The 14,511-nt window shown below is 41.1% G+C and overlaps 2 protein-coding genes across 3 annotated transcripts in view; one reads left to right on the top strand and one right to left on the bottom strand.

Annotated features, from left to right (window-relative positions):
- LSM3 (LSM3 homolog, U6 small nuclear RNA and mRNA degradation associated) overlaps window positions 1-14,511 on the bottom strand; it is a 491,439-nt gene that overhangs the window by 172,718 nt on the left and 304,210 nt on the right. The window lies entirely within an intron of this gene.
- Window positions 1-14,511, top strand: part of GRIP2 (glutamate receptor interacting protein 2) — a 225,014-nt gene that overhangs the window by 9,491 nt on the left and 201,012 nt on the right. For both annotated transcript variants that reach the window (XM_075183667.1, XM_075183668.1), the window contains one exon: window positions 4,050-4,383. In XM_075183667.1, the coding sequence (XP_075039768.1) occupies window positions 4,329-4,383 (55 nt within the window). In that variant the 5' untranslated portion in view covers window positions 4,050-4,328. The remainder of the gene's footprint in view (window positions 1-4,049; window positions 4,384-14,511) is intronic.

Below are 14,511 nucleotides of genomic sequence, written 5' to 3'. Positions count from 1 at the left end.
ATATTGCTTTTACTATGGGTTTCTCAGAGTCTAATATGTTAACAAAGAAATTAGCGGAAGCTTAAATAAACAGGCGTATTATCATGGCCGGGCATTGTTAGAAGTGAATCGAGTGGGGATAATTGATTCCGTGGTAGAGAGCTCATCAGTATGCTGTTCATTATGGCAGAAGAGATCAAATCGCATTTGATTTCACTGAGCCGGAGAAACACAAGCATGCGGCTTTTTTCGTGTTTTTAAAATAGAGAAAAAGAGAATCTACAATCGTAGGAGTTGTAATAGAAAAAAAAACACCTCTAAAAGCAAACAGGGGCAACCTCTGCTTGGAGGGATGCGTAATGTAACACAAATAAGACTGACGGCAAGATAAATAAAGGCTAGGACGCTGTCGTGGACGATGATCCCAGTGAAAAGGCTGTTTATACAAGTGTTTAATTACAGTTCCACACCTGTAGGTCAGTGTGTACTGAGGCAGGGGGCGCCTTTCAAAGCATCGCTTGTCCGTGCCGAGATAACGGTGACGGCAGGGATTGGAGGAGAAAGTGATTGGTGTCTCTAGGACTTAGTACTCGCATTGAGGAACGTTGTTATGGACGCAGTGGAGGCAGCCACTTTCATGGTCGAACCTATATTTGAATGCAGCCTATCCAGTAACTGGCAACTAGTGACATCATAGAGGAACCCTGTGGCTCAGTGATGTCACTGGGTCCCAGCGAATGAATAACCTGCATTCTCATGAATAATTCGGTCATCGCACACAGTGGCTGCCTCCACTCTGTGCAGGGGACAGGCCCAGATTTAGGAAAAGTATTACAGTTGGTAACTTCCAGCGAAAGTCTCAGGTTGTTATGATTTGTTCCTGGAAGTATCCCTGTTTTTCAGTTTTGACCAACTGCACAACCAAATTCCTTATTTTTAAGAGTCCCGGTAAAAAATGTTGATACTGGTCATAGTTGCCCTTTGAGAATTCATTATCATCTTTTTGCTGCGTTGGTTAGTGTGCTTTGATAAATGTAGCAAAAATAAAACGTTAATTAACTATATACTAATGATGTTCAAAATTCTCTGCTCCCTGGGCTGATCAAGCAAAAGAAAACACAGAGTTTATTGCGGACAATTGATGACACTAGAACCAACATGTTTCCTGACCAGAAGGCTTTTTATTAGGATTGTGTGAGAACCTAGTATCTATGGATTGCTGCACATTGAGGGCTAGATTTACTTTGAAAAAGTGGAGATGTTGCCTATAGCAACCAATCAGATTCTAGTTATCATGTATCTAGTACAAATAAGGAGAGAAGCTCCAAACATAGTGTGATACCACATTATAAGTAACACATATATTCAAGTGTGTTGTGGCCGCGTACCAAGTAGTAAAAAATTCAAGCTTATCTGTTATAATTGCAGCTCCTCTTCATTAGAGACCCGATTCACACTAGAGCTCAGAGACGAAAGGATAACATAGTGTAATATGTCCAGAATTAGTTAATTCTTAGTTGTATCTAGTACATTCTACAAAATGATAGCTAGAATCTGATTGGTTGGCTAAATCTACCCCATTGTTTTCTCTTGTGTGTTCTACATATAATTCCTGTTGTGTTTAGTATGCTTTTACATAGCCAGTCGCAGCAGTGTAGCACCTTTCTGTACAGACAGGGGGTAATTTGCTCCTTTCTTGAGTCCCTCCAGAATGTTGCCTATAGCAACCAATGAGATTCTAGCTGTCATTTTGTAGAATGTACTAAATAAATGACAGAGAGAATCTGATTGGTTGCAATAGGCAACATCTCCACTTTTTCAAACCCACCATTTAGTAAATCCAGCCCGTAGTCTCTTGTTCGTTGTTAGTAAATATTCCTCGTTATAGAGCATGTACATTTTATCTTGTATAAAAGGTGGCTGCCCTCTCATTTTGCTATAGATGAACGTGGTGCCATCGTTTTTCATATAAAAAAAAACCTTAAGATTATCTAGTTAATAGGGGCCAAAATTGCCTTTATTGCTCCTTATCAATTGCACACTAAATGAAAGAACACCTAAACATATTGCATGTGAATGCTCTTAATGATTATTACACTCCTGCACCATATTAGAGTACAAGTTGCATTGGCTAATTGAAGAATTCATAACATTATTGTATCTTGTAGCTCTAAAACCTGGATAGCACAGACGATGTTCCGAATTTAGGGCTCTGTGTCGCTGTCCCGCCCAGGGGCATGTTTGTCCTGTGGGTGGGAATGTTGGGGAAACTAACGGGCAAGGTAGCACTTTACAGACCTCGGCAGAGCTCTGGGGACAAGACCACGCCCCCACTGATACCTGGCCTTGCCCACATCGAGACATGACCACTCCCCCATCAAGACATAGCTAATCAGGAGCGGCTAGATAATTCCGCTGATCGTGCTGATTGTCACTACGTATCATTGCATCAGTCCTTGAGCGCCCGCAAGATATCCGCCTCCGAAAAGCCGTTTCTGCGAATGTGTCCATGTGTAATTATGTTGCAATTACAAGAACACGCCCCTTATGGTACTCGCTCACCACTACCCGCCCCTGTTCCACCTTTTTCAGGTGTAAGAGGACACAATTTCACTATATTCAAAAATGTATATATTGTTGTATGCGTAGGCATTTTCGGTACAGAGATGTGTATTGTACTCAAAGCAAAAAACGTACGTACTTCCAACTCGGAGTCCTTAAGTGCACCACATGCACAAAATAGTGCAGTAATATCAATCACAAGATAAAATGTAGAAAGATAAAGGATTAATTAATGTTGCTGAACAAGATAAACTTTGCAGTCACTATAACTACTTGAACTAAGGGTCCTATTTAGCAAACTGCAATAGCCCCCAAATCTCATCAAAGCAGCTGCTTTCGCAGATCATCTCTTGATTTATCAAAGGGTTAACGCAGGAGAAATTGGAGATTTTTCTGCATTAGCCTATTTTGTATGGCTACCGCAGTCCCGATAGAACTCCATGGGGACTGCAAGGTGAGCAATTTATCAAGCAGTGACAAACTTTGCTTGTTGCCACCAGCCTAAAAAACTAACACCATCCTTACTTTTTTCATGGGGTCCTTCGCCGTCCATCGCTACTGGAGAATCTGCAAGCGCAATAGCCAGAAAGTTAGACTTCCGATTTTTTTTTGGCTTTTTCATTCATTCAAATTTGCGCTAAAAAGCGTGTGTGGTTTTGGCGCGCTTTTCGTTTATTGAACAGGATTCCATTAATTGATTTGAATGGTATCGTACTTCTGTTCACCTCCACACCTATGTTCAATGTATGAACTTTGCCACATAAAAGCAACACATCAGAGGGGTATATTTACTAAAGTGCAGGTTTCAAAAAGTGGAGATGTTGCCTGTAGCAACCAATCAGATTCTGGGGGGGAGATGTATCACGCTGAGAGTTTTCCGGCAGGTTTGAAAAACCAATCAGATTCTAGTTATCATTTATTTTGTACATGCTACAAAATGACAGCTAGAATCTAATTGGTTGCTATAGGCAACATCTCCACTTTTCAAACCCGCCAGAAAACTCTCAGCTTAATACATTTACCCCTAGCTGTCATTTTGTAGAATGTACTAAACAAATAATAACTAGAATCTGATTGGTTGCTATAGACAACATCTCCACTTTTTCAAACCCTCACTTTAGTAAATATACTCCAGAGTTTTCATGTATTCAAATTGTTGTTTTTTTGGGACTAAAATAGACAACTAGAAAGCCTTGAATGCTCATCAATACTCCGTGCAGCACATTTATTTTCATTACAGGGCATGACATGTTAATGGGAATGAGATGAGTCATTTTGTTCCAAATAGTTATAAATTCAATTTGTCTAGCGGTGTACGCAGACCTATGCGAGATGACTGCATGGAAATATTATACAGTGTTGGAAATAGACTTAATAGCATCCAGCAGAAAGAGGGGAGGCTGGCATGACAAGAGGTGTAATATCCATTTATTATATACCCCTTTTATTGCTATAGCCAGGCAGGCAGCAAAGTGGTTAATTTTTTTTTACAATTTTTTTTTTTGCAGAAAATATAAATGGCGAAGCCGTCATGCAGCATTAAGTCACCCGGCACGCTGGCCTGAGCAGAGCCATCTGTGTGCTCCCCTCTGTGTACATTCACTGCAGGGTAACATGTGGAGAGGCTGCACGCCTGAGCCCCCCGTTCTGTGGAGTAGAGAGTGAGGGCTCTCTGTGCAGAGCAGGCAGGAGATGGGCTGCACGCTGGAAGCTTAGCACCATCACTCCTTCTCTGCTACACATCATCACGACTCCTCTCAGCTCTCCCTGCTGTCCTGGTCACTGCCATGCCAAGCTGGTGGAGGAATCTGATGCTTTGCCTTCGCAGAATGGAGGAAGCAGGTAAGGACGGAATTTACAGGCATCTCTGATATTATCCCACTGCTTACTACACATGACTGGTGCAGAAGCATGGGAATTCCCAAGCTGAGAATCCAATGAACTGTGGAAGGTGTGTGTTTAGGGGGGATGTGTCGAGATCAGAGAGAGATGAAACGAGTCAGCCATGCAACACACAGGCAAAGGACTAATTAAACAGACACAGAGTATCAGGGAGAATATTGTTGCAGTTTCCCTGAAATGTATCAAATAATGACCGTATGTCACAGCGCAATCCTTGTTCTTAATTATACCATGTTTTGGATGTTAGTTATGGTACGTTAGACACAACATGAGGGGTGACTGGTGATCGTGCAGTTTTATTAGGGTTCTGGATGCAAAGGTTTGTCTATGAGTTTATGGAACCGGATTTTGTTGTGTCATCAGTTTAGGGATGAATGCTTAGAACTGTCGGATACCTGGTTATTTTAAATCAAAGTCTTGGTTAAATTGATGGTATTTAATCTTGCGGACTTTCGTTTTGGGGGCGACACCACAGCAATGCCTGATATAACATAATATGACACATGAACTGTACTGCATTTTACTATCCATATTTTACCATTTTAACCACTGTAGAAAGCTATGTTAGTATATTGTTCTATTACGCCATGACTGATGGTCAGATTTCAGCGATCTTACAGTTTCTGATGAAGGTTATTGGTACCTAAAATATATGTTGAGCTATTTGAAGTGATACCAGCTGCTGTTCTCTGCAATAAGGTAATACATGCTTACTATTCCTTTCTGGTATTGAAATTCTTCTGCTGACGACACAATTCACTGCTTTTAATCAGACATCATAGCCTCAGCTTCCGTGAAAATCATGTTGCTCAATCTCCAGGCAATTGTGTGTATCAAACGTATAAAAAGACACCTAGGGTACAGATGTGAAGGCTTAGTGCATTCGTTTTTGCAGAAACATGTCTATTTGTCTGCTGTGTACATAGACAGGTGAACGCCCTCATTCCGATTTTTGATGAGTATCTTTCTGTGACATTATGAAGGTTTGTGGTCTACAATGGAGAGAGCTGACACCTGCAATCGAAAAAATGTCACTTCAAAGTCCTGTCTTCCATCACTGTGGATCGACTTCATAATGAATACAACTTTTTCTCTTTTTTACCTAAAACACTGCTCATCAGAGCCTTAGTTATGCCTTAATTCATGCATTTCACTCCTTCCCATATCTCCCAACTGCCTTAATTTTGTCGGGACTGTCCTGATTCATGGATCTTGAAAGGGTCGGAACTTTTCTCCAATAAGTGGGCGTGATTGGGTGGGCAGCACGGTGGCTCAGTGGTTAGCACTTCTGCCTCACAGCACTGGGGTCATGAGTTCAATTCCCGACCATGGCCTTATCTGTGTGGAGTTTGTATGTTCTCCCCGTGTTTGCGTGGGTTTCCTCCGAATGCTCCGGTGTCCTCCCACACTCCCAAAAACACATACTGGTAGGTTAATTGGCTGTTAACAAATTGACCATAGTCTGGTTGTGTGTTAGGGAATTTAGACTGTAAGCCCCAATGGGGCAGGGACTGATGTGAGTGAGTTCTCTGTACAGCGCTGCGGAATTAGTGGCGCTATATAAATAAATGATGATGATGAAGAAGTGTGTGCTTTGGGCAGATTGAAGACGGGTTGGGTTTATTTTGTCCCGATTTTCTCTTTATAAATGTTTTGAGGTATGCTTATGAGGGTGGATAGACTAAGGTGTTTTGTTGTATACTATTGTCACAGAACAGTAAGTGAAAATAGAATATTAAGAGGATCATTTTGCAGATATTGTCTGAAGTCGCCTAAAATAATTATCCGAGTAATCAATGCCACAGCGTGGAAATCAGGAATACTGTAAAACATAAAATGATTCCATCTCAGCTTGCTTATCAATGGCATGTCTGCTCCACACTGAGCCTTTTGATGTGGAAATGAAGTGGAAAGCCAATGGAGTTTCGTTTAGTCTGTCTGGCGTCTATATCTCAGATAACTGAGCTTTTAGTAGCTTTGAGGAAATTAATTTTATGAAAAGAGGAGCGAGGATGGAAGGAAAGAGGTGTAGACACGCGGATAAAGGGAAGGGGAGAGACTGGTGAACGGGGAGAATAAAAAAGATTTAGCAACAGATCAGTAATTGGGGTAACTCATTTTGTGAATGGAGTAGTAGAGATGCTGCTTACATCAGCCTGACAGTACCTTAACATCTTAAATGCTACAAACTTTTATATTTGTAGTAGTGTCATAATCCTCTAGTCCAGGCCTGGCCAACCTGTGGCTCTCCCGATGTTGTGAAACTACAAGTCCCAGAATACCTTGCCAGCTGTCAGCTAGCTATCTACTGGCAAAGCATGCTGGGGCTTGTAGTTTCACAACACCTCGAGAGCCTCAGGTTGGTTATGGTGAAATTTTTCATACGTTTAAAACCCACCGCTTGTCGAATTACATCAACAACCTCCCATCTCTGTTATGAGTGACCAGGGCAAGCACAAGTGTTTCAAGTGAAGGAGAAGACTTAAGAAGATATTATGCATACTCCTGCAGAATAATGTAGGTGTGGAGGGGGGGTGTAAGAGGTAATTGTCATCACTTTCAGACTTGTGGCGATGGTCAGAAGTCTAGTCATGTAATAAAAGATCTATTTTGCTTTGTTGCTGTCTGTGCAAAAACAAATGGAAATCAAAGCACAGTTGATCCATGCTCGTCCTGAGAAGTATAAATATCTATGTCCTACATTATTGTGGTTCTAAAACATTGTCATGAAACTCATATATTTTTGCTAAATGTCACAACTGCCATTGAACCAGTGCACCTGACTGACATTTTTGTAATGCATATACAACGCTTCATCTCCATGGGTGCAAATTGTGCACAATTGTGGAATTAATAAGAGCATTTGTGCTGTTTCTCCTCCATTCATTTCAGTGGCCTATTTATTTTAATGGGCCATTCATTTCAATTGGTCATTCATTTCAATGGGCCATTCATTATAATGGGATATTCATTTCTATGGTCCATTCATTTCAATGGGGTGTGAGCAAAATGTAGAAATCCCATTAAAATGAATGGGCTATTGACATAAATGGAGCTCCACAGCATTGATAATTGATTTTTTTCCCCCACATCAAGAGAGAACCGATGACTCTCTGTTGATGTTGATCAAAGCATTGAGTCTCTGGGACTCTTCTCACCACCAGCCAGTCACATTGTAGCCACTGTGGGAAACAGTTTGTGATTGGGTGAGCAGCTAAGGAGAGTCCCAGTCAATTCATTCATTCAGTGGCTGAGCTGGTGTGGATCAGTTTGCAGCATATGTTATATTTTTCTTATTTACAAATAAAGGAGATTTTCCTTCAAATCCCCTTTTTTCATTAATTAAGTGGTGAGAAAGCCAAGAAGACCAACCCAACATCCAGACTCGAATCGCGAGATTCTCCGGAATATACCAATAAGTCCATCCAGACTTGTCTCCAATATGGGAGCCATTTTAGTTGTTTCAAGAGCATAGTATTTAATTAAATTGAGCTTCCAAAAAATGGCTCCTGCTGCATGGAAACCTAAGACACTTTTTCCAATATTGCTAGATGCAGCCTGGGGTGAGTTACCCAGTTATAAAGAGGCAGCAACTAGGTAAACACATTATTGTACACAAACACAGTTGTGTTAGAGCTTCACTCTCCTTTATATGTTCAATTTTCAGTGATGTATGTAACCAGTGTTATCATTTTATTCTTAGTACTGTATTTTCAGCTACAGTACACATGTAACCACTTAAGTTATATCCATAGGACTATTCTATGCAGAACAGAGGCAGACTGTGGTTCCCCAGCTGTCGTGGAGCAATAGGTTTAACCATACTCTGCATGAACTGACCATCGAGTGTTGGACTACAAGTCCCAGTATGCAGAAATCAACAAGCTGGACTACAAGTCCCATGCAGAAATCAACAAGCTGATGTAGACTGTACTATACATTGTAATCTGAGCGTATGTACAGCTCTACAAAGCCGGGTCATGCAGAGGCAACCAGACTATCGGGCCCCTCTGTCACTCAGCTGCCCGGGGAACTGTTCTTGTCAAATTGTGGCACAACAAGATTTTCAATTGTTGCAATATAGTTTAGTTGTTGACGATGGGTATTGAGTAGGGGTCCTAGTGATATAGAACGTGAGTGAAGTCATGGGGGTGGGATGTGACTTCACTGCCGGGCGTGGATAGCTCAGGGAAGGACCGAAAATATGAGAGCAGACAAGGAGCTAGCAGACACAGCCAACTGAGTTTGCTTATAGCATACATTGAGGGATTATATAAAACCTTGAGAAAGTATTTTATTAAGCAGGTGTCTCTTTCTTACCCAAGAGAAAGTAGAGTTATGCAAAATTTCTAACACTTATATTAGCATGTTATGCTTAAAGAATTTGTCCTTTAGGGTTCACAGTCTGGCAAAAAAAACATTCCACACATCAGAATCAATTGGCCATCAAAGTACCAGCTATAATCAGTGAAATTTGGAATTTACGAATATAGAACCAAAGCAGAACGCAAAGATTGTATCATTGGAACTTATTGCGATCTTTCGATCCACGCAGCGTTTCACTGCAGTTGCACTCTCTCCTCTCTAAGGGGCATATTTAAGAAAGCACGATGGTGCTTTTAACGGGTTATTAAGGTGCCTCCTGTCCTCCGCAAGTTTATTAAGGGTGCATCGCAGCAGATATCATGGATATCTGCTGCTTTGCATTCCTCTTCGTTTTTGGGAGCAGTCACCATTCAACAGAATCTAACAAGTCCCGAAAAAACTGAAGCTGGCGTACATTATCGGAATGTAAGAAATCTAATGCTGTCAGCTATGCTCCGAAGAGCAGAGCTGGACAGCGCATGTGTGGAGGGATCACATGATCCCTCCCTGTCACTCAGCGCGCTCTCTCTGCAACTATCGTTGCAGAGACAGAGAGGGGATCTGTGTGCGCATGTGCAGTTCTTGGGACTGGACATGCGCAATTGAAGAATGAAAAGAACGAGGAGAAGACCTGGAGACAGCGCTTCCGAAGAGGGGGGTAAGTATGATTTTTTACATCGCAGAAACAGCAGTTTTTCGGAACTGCTGTTTCTGTGCAGGGCTGTACATAAATGTGAGAAGTAGTTCAATCCTTATCATTGCGATAAGGATTGAAAACTACTTTTCACTTTATGTGAATATTGATAAATGTGCCCCTAAGCTTTCATACTGCACCTGAATAGGAGAGCGCGCGCTTAATAAAAGCCCCTCTCACAGACGACTGGGGTTCTATGAGGACCCTGTTTTTTTGCTTAGTACACTGCAAGGTTGGAAATAATATATTCTATGCAGCATACACATTTTACAGTCTAAATACACAATATTTCAAGCCTGCTTACAAATAAAGGCGAGTATAACGTCATTATGGACATGGAGTCCGAAAACTAACGCTAATGGCGTGAGTAATCTTTTTACCGCGCTAGTGTGCCCAGTCATGCCAGTTGCGATTTGGCACCTATGTGTGTGACATATTTCTCAACTTTAAAAATTTCCCCTGTCGTATCTCCTGGGCAAGTGCCTGAAGAGTGTGGCACTGCGAAGCGCGTTGTTTTAGTCTCACTCCAAAATGCTGCTTTTGCGCTACAGCACCGCAGGGATAGAGACCAAATACTGCCTATTGCGTCATTGAGGCACCTCTCCTAGGGAAGTGGGCGGGAGAAAGACCTGCGCTCTGGGAGGATGACTCGAAACTCGGGAGAGTAAGCAAGTTTGGAGTGGCCAAAATCCATCACTGATCAGTTGCTCGGCTGAGATTAAGCCTGTCCGTGTCCAGCGCAAATAACCTCCGTTTATACATATCATAACTGTAGTGTTCATTATCCGAGATTGCATAACTGCATTACGAGCCACAAGAATCTGATTCAGTGATTTCGGGGGGTAAATGTATTAAGTGACGATTTTTTCAACTCACCGCTATTTGGCGAGTTTGCAGTGAAAATTTAAAGCGGCAATGACTTTACAGGCAAAACAATGCCTTTAATGCCATTGCTGCTTTAAATTTTCACTGCAAACTTGTCGAATAGCGTCGAGTTGAAAAAATCATCTTTTAATACATTTACCCCCAGATCTTCACGTCCCTCTGATCACCTGGACCCAAAGACTGAAAAATTAGGCAACGAGAAACATGCTGCCTGCAAATTGCTCTCTCATTTACTCTGTTTGTTTGTACACCAAGTATTAAATTGGATCTGTCAAACAGTCCTTGTTCCTTATTTTTGATATCCAACACTATGACAGCATTTGGAGAGATTTTTTTGTTTCCAATTAATTTACAGGAATCTGTACAACATCATCCGGCCTTTTAATGAGCAGAACAAGCAAATAAATTGACTGTAGTCTAAAATAATCTAATTGATTTAACCTTTTCCTCGCCAGACATTAAAGCCGTTTGACTAGCACAGTCAATAAGAGGGTCCTCGTTATTAGAATAACTGAAGAGTTATTTATAAACAACTGTTAGTGATGGGATAATGCTTTGTAGATAGAATCATTGGCCTCACAATTTTGTTTTTAGCAAACTTAGACAATATACAACACTGTATAAAGCTGGCCACAAACGTACATTACAATTGTACCAAATAGTTCCAATAAAACCAATCGGATTGTTTGTGAAAAACTAAGTGATCGTTTCATACATGCTGGAAATGTGATATGACAGAGTGAAAAAGATATCTGTAGTACATGCACAATGTAGTAAAGTTGTAGGATTGTTATACTTTGTTATGATTAAAATACACAGTTGGGGCAGATTTATCAAACCTTGTAAAAGAGAAAGTGGAGGTGTTGCCCATAGCAACCAATTAGATTTTAGCTATCTCTGTTCTAGAATGCACTAGATAAATGATAGCTAGAATCTGGTTGCTATGGGCAACACCTCTTTTTTTACTTTTTTTAGAAGGTTTGATAAATCTGCCCCTAATCTCGATCGATTTGGCCATGTACATTTGATCGTATTGGATCCATTGTCACTCAAACACGTGTCGATTTTTTTTTTTTCAGCAATTCAGTTGTTCAACTGAAATAAGGAGAATAAAAGCAGAAATTAGAGTATTGATGCTACTTAAATGAACAGTAGGGGAAAAAAACTAAAACAAAAAACAATAAATTGTAGCGTTCGTATCGGCAGAAAACACTTTACTGGTGGTAGTTTCACATATGTTTAGGGTGAATGCATGAATTACACATTAGAAATGCAGATGGTAAAAGGGATTACTGATCCATAGGACCACTGCACGTTTTACGTAATCACCATATACTGTGAATATGACTAAATAAATATATCTTCATGTAACCTCACAGCAGATAATGCACATTATTAAGTGTTACAGCTTGTTCTGATACATTCTTTGAGAGGATTTACTGCCGCTAACGCGTTTCTGTGACCAGCACTCAGAGGGCTGACACGTCTCTTGTCCGTTTTTTGGCCAGGTCACAATTGCGATCTTGATCTGGGGTGTGGCCCAAATACATTTTTATAACAACAGACACAAGTGATCTGAAGACAGATTTGGGGATTTGGATAGGAAGGATATAGAGGAGATGAGGCAAGGCATTCATCTAAATTACATTGCAGTCTCAAACCATGAGAACATAGCGGTTTCCCAGTCATCTAGATCCTAAATAAGTCTATTGAGTAAGGGGTTGAAGCACACGGTGTATATAAGTGTTTTATGTGGCAAAAGCTGACTTTTAAAGCGAACATCAGCCTAAGCGATTTCTTTTAATAAATAGCTTACACAAACACACATATCTGTAACTTCCCATCCATCTTGAGCTTAAAAGTTAAAGAAAATTAACCAATCACAGACCTAGGGAAGATTTACTTAACCTTCTAAAAGGAAAAGTGGAAGTGTTGAACATAGCAACCAATCAGATTTTAGCTGTCGTTTCCTAGAATGTACTATATACATGATAGCTAGATTCTGATTGGTTGCTATGGGCAACACCTCTACTTTTTCCTTTTAGAAGGTTTGAAAAAATCTACCCCCTAGAATGATTGATTGTACACAGATGATTGCCTCATTATTCCAAGTCTCATTCAAGCCGCTTATATAACTTGTGATAGACTAATGCTAGGTCAGCCTCTCCAGGTCTGTGATAAGTCTAATCCCTACTATGCCAAAGCAATTTACTGCTGTGATCCCTCCGAGCAGCGGTAGGTTTCTTATATGCAATGGATTGAGATCTCTGCAATAATAATTGCCTACAGTGTTTCCCAAACCCAGTCCTCAGGGTTCCCCAACAGTGCAGGTTTTCCATATCTCCTTGCTGGAGCACAGGTGTATTCATTATTGACTGACACATTGTAACAGATCCACAGGAGGTCCTAATTATGTCACATGTGATCCGGAAAACCTGCACTGTTGGGGAGCCCTGAGGACTGGGTTTGGGAAACCCTGGCCTATAATATGTGGGCTATCTTACATGTCATCGCACCTCTAACATGAGCCATTCCACCTGGTACAAAATTCTTTGCTCCCAATTATCCAACTTATTTTCCTGTTGCAGTAACTTGGGCAGAATAAATTAATGAAGAAAGGTGTATTTTTTTAACATTAGTGAATTAGTACAGTACATGTTACTGCAATAGGAAAATCGGGGCCAAATAACTTTGCACCAGGTGGAATGAGTCACATTAGGTGCAGGGGTGACATAAGATGAACTGGAGAGCAGAGTGTTTTCTACCAAGTCAACTGAGCACTTTGCTGCTATAAGATATCAGTGCTCTGTGAAGCATCATGGATTGTGGACATTATGGAAATTAATACCAAGGTATAAATTAATTACTTGTAATACCCAATTAAATCCTAATACAGTGACTGTAAAGATGAAGGAAGTTGCAGTGGGATTTCACGATGATCAGGTCATTTTGTAGAGGTGATACAATCTTCGTTCTCTGCATTTGCTTCTCCTATCTGCACCGTATTGCATTTTACGGAATTTATAGTCTATAACTGGGACGACAATGATGTTGGTTTATTCTTTAGTTCCTCATTTTTTTTCCACTTTCTTCCAAGTGGAACCAAAATGAGGATGTAAAGGATTTCTGCCAGAGAAACATGCAAAGCTGCACGACCCAAATGCGGAAAGAGGCGACTCTTCTGCGGAACAGTTTTGAACGTTTTGCTCACACTCTAAATGACTGATCTAGGAAGTGCCACTACTTAGGATTCCACTAGAGGGCAGCAAGACACTACAGAGTTTGTAGAAAGTCTACTGCCAGCAGTGTATAAAATACTTTATGTAGGGGCACAAAATATTTCTGGATTCCAGCAAATATATAAATGTTCTGCTGTGAGATACCACTGGTTAAAATAACTTGAGCAAAAGAACTTTTCACCAACTCAGAGCTGGCGGTCTTCAGAACTTATGCAATACTTATACCATACTTGCCAACTCTCCCTGAATGTCAGGGAGACTCCCTGAAAAGGGGTGATCTCCCTCACTCCCTGAAGAGTCTGGCATTCTCCCTGATGCTGAGCCAGTACAAGACGTGGTTGGCTTCCCCCTCTGTGGCATGATGACACAGTTCAGAAATTGTGTCCTATGTCCATGTATTGATGCCTATGGAGGTTGCCATTTTCATGGAGACCAAGATTTAATCAAAGACTGACAGGTAAGACAACATGACTTCAGTAATGGAAACAGAAATGTAAAAGACACTTCAATCTCTAGAGATTCATTAGCTGCTTTTCTTTAACGCATAGTTGCCTACTCTCCCGGAGTGTCCAGGAGAGTCCCGCATTTCTGGGAGACCTCCCGGGAGAGCAGGGGAACCTCCCGATTCTATCCCCCACAATATCGCGTCATTCTTATCCCCATCCCCTGCTGTAAATGTGACAATCGTTTAGGGGGCGGGGCCAGTATGATGTGATTTGTCAAGCCCCGCCCCCGCAAGCCCACCTCCCCCGCGATCCCCCTGAAGCCAACGAGGAAAAGTTGGCAATTATGTGCTATACTTATAACAGCACTAATTATGCAATGCTGTGTTACACTTCTGCAGAGAGCAATGTAATAAACAAACTTCATATACACAGCAATGAC

The sequence above is a fragment of the Mixophyes fleayi genome, chromosome 8 (genome assembly GCF_038048845.1).
Source record: "Mixophyes fleayi isolate aMixFle1 chromosome 8, aMixFle1.hap1, whole genome shotgun sequence".
In the NCBI taxonomy this organism is placed as follows: domain Eukaryota; kingdom Metazoa; phylum Chordata; class Amphibia; order Anura; family Limnodynastidae; genus Mixophyes; species Mixophyes fleayi.
This window is presented reverse-complemented; position numbering and strand designations above follow the sequence as displayed.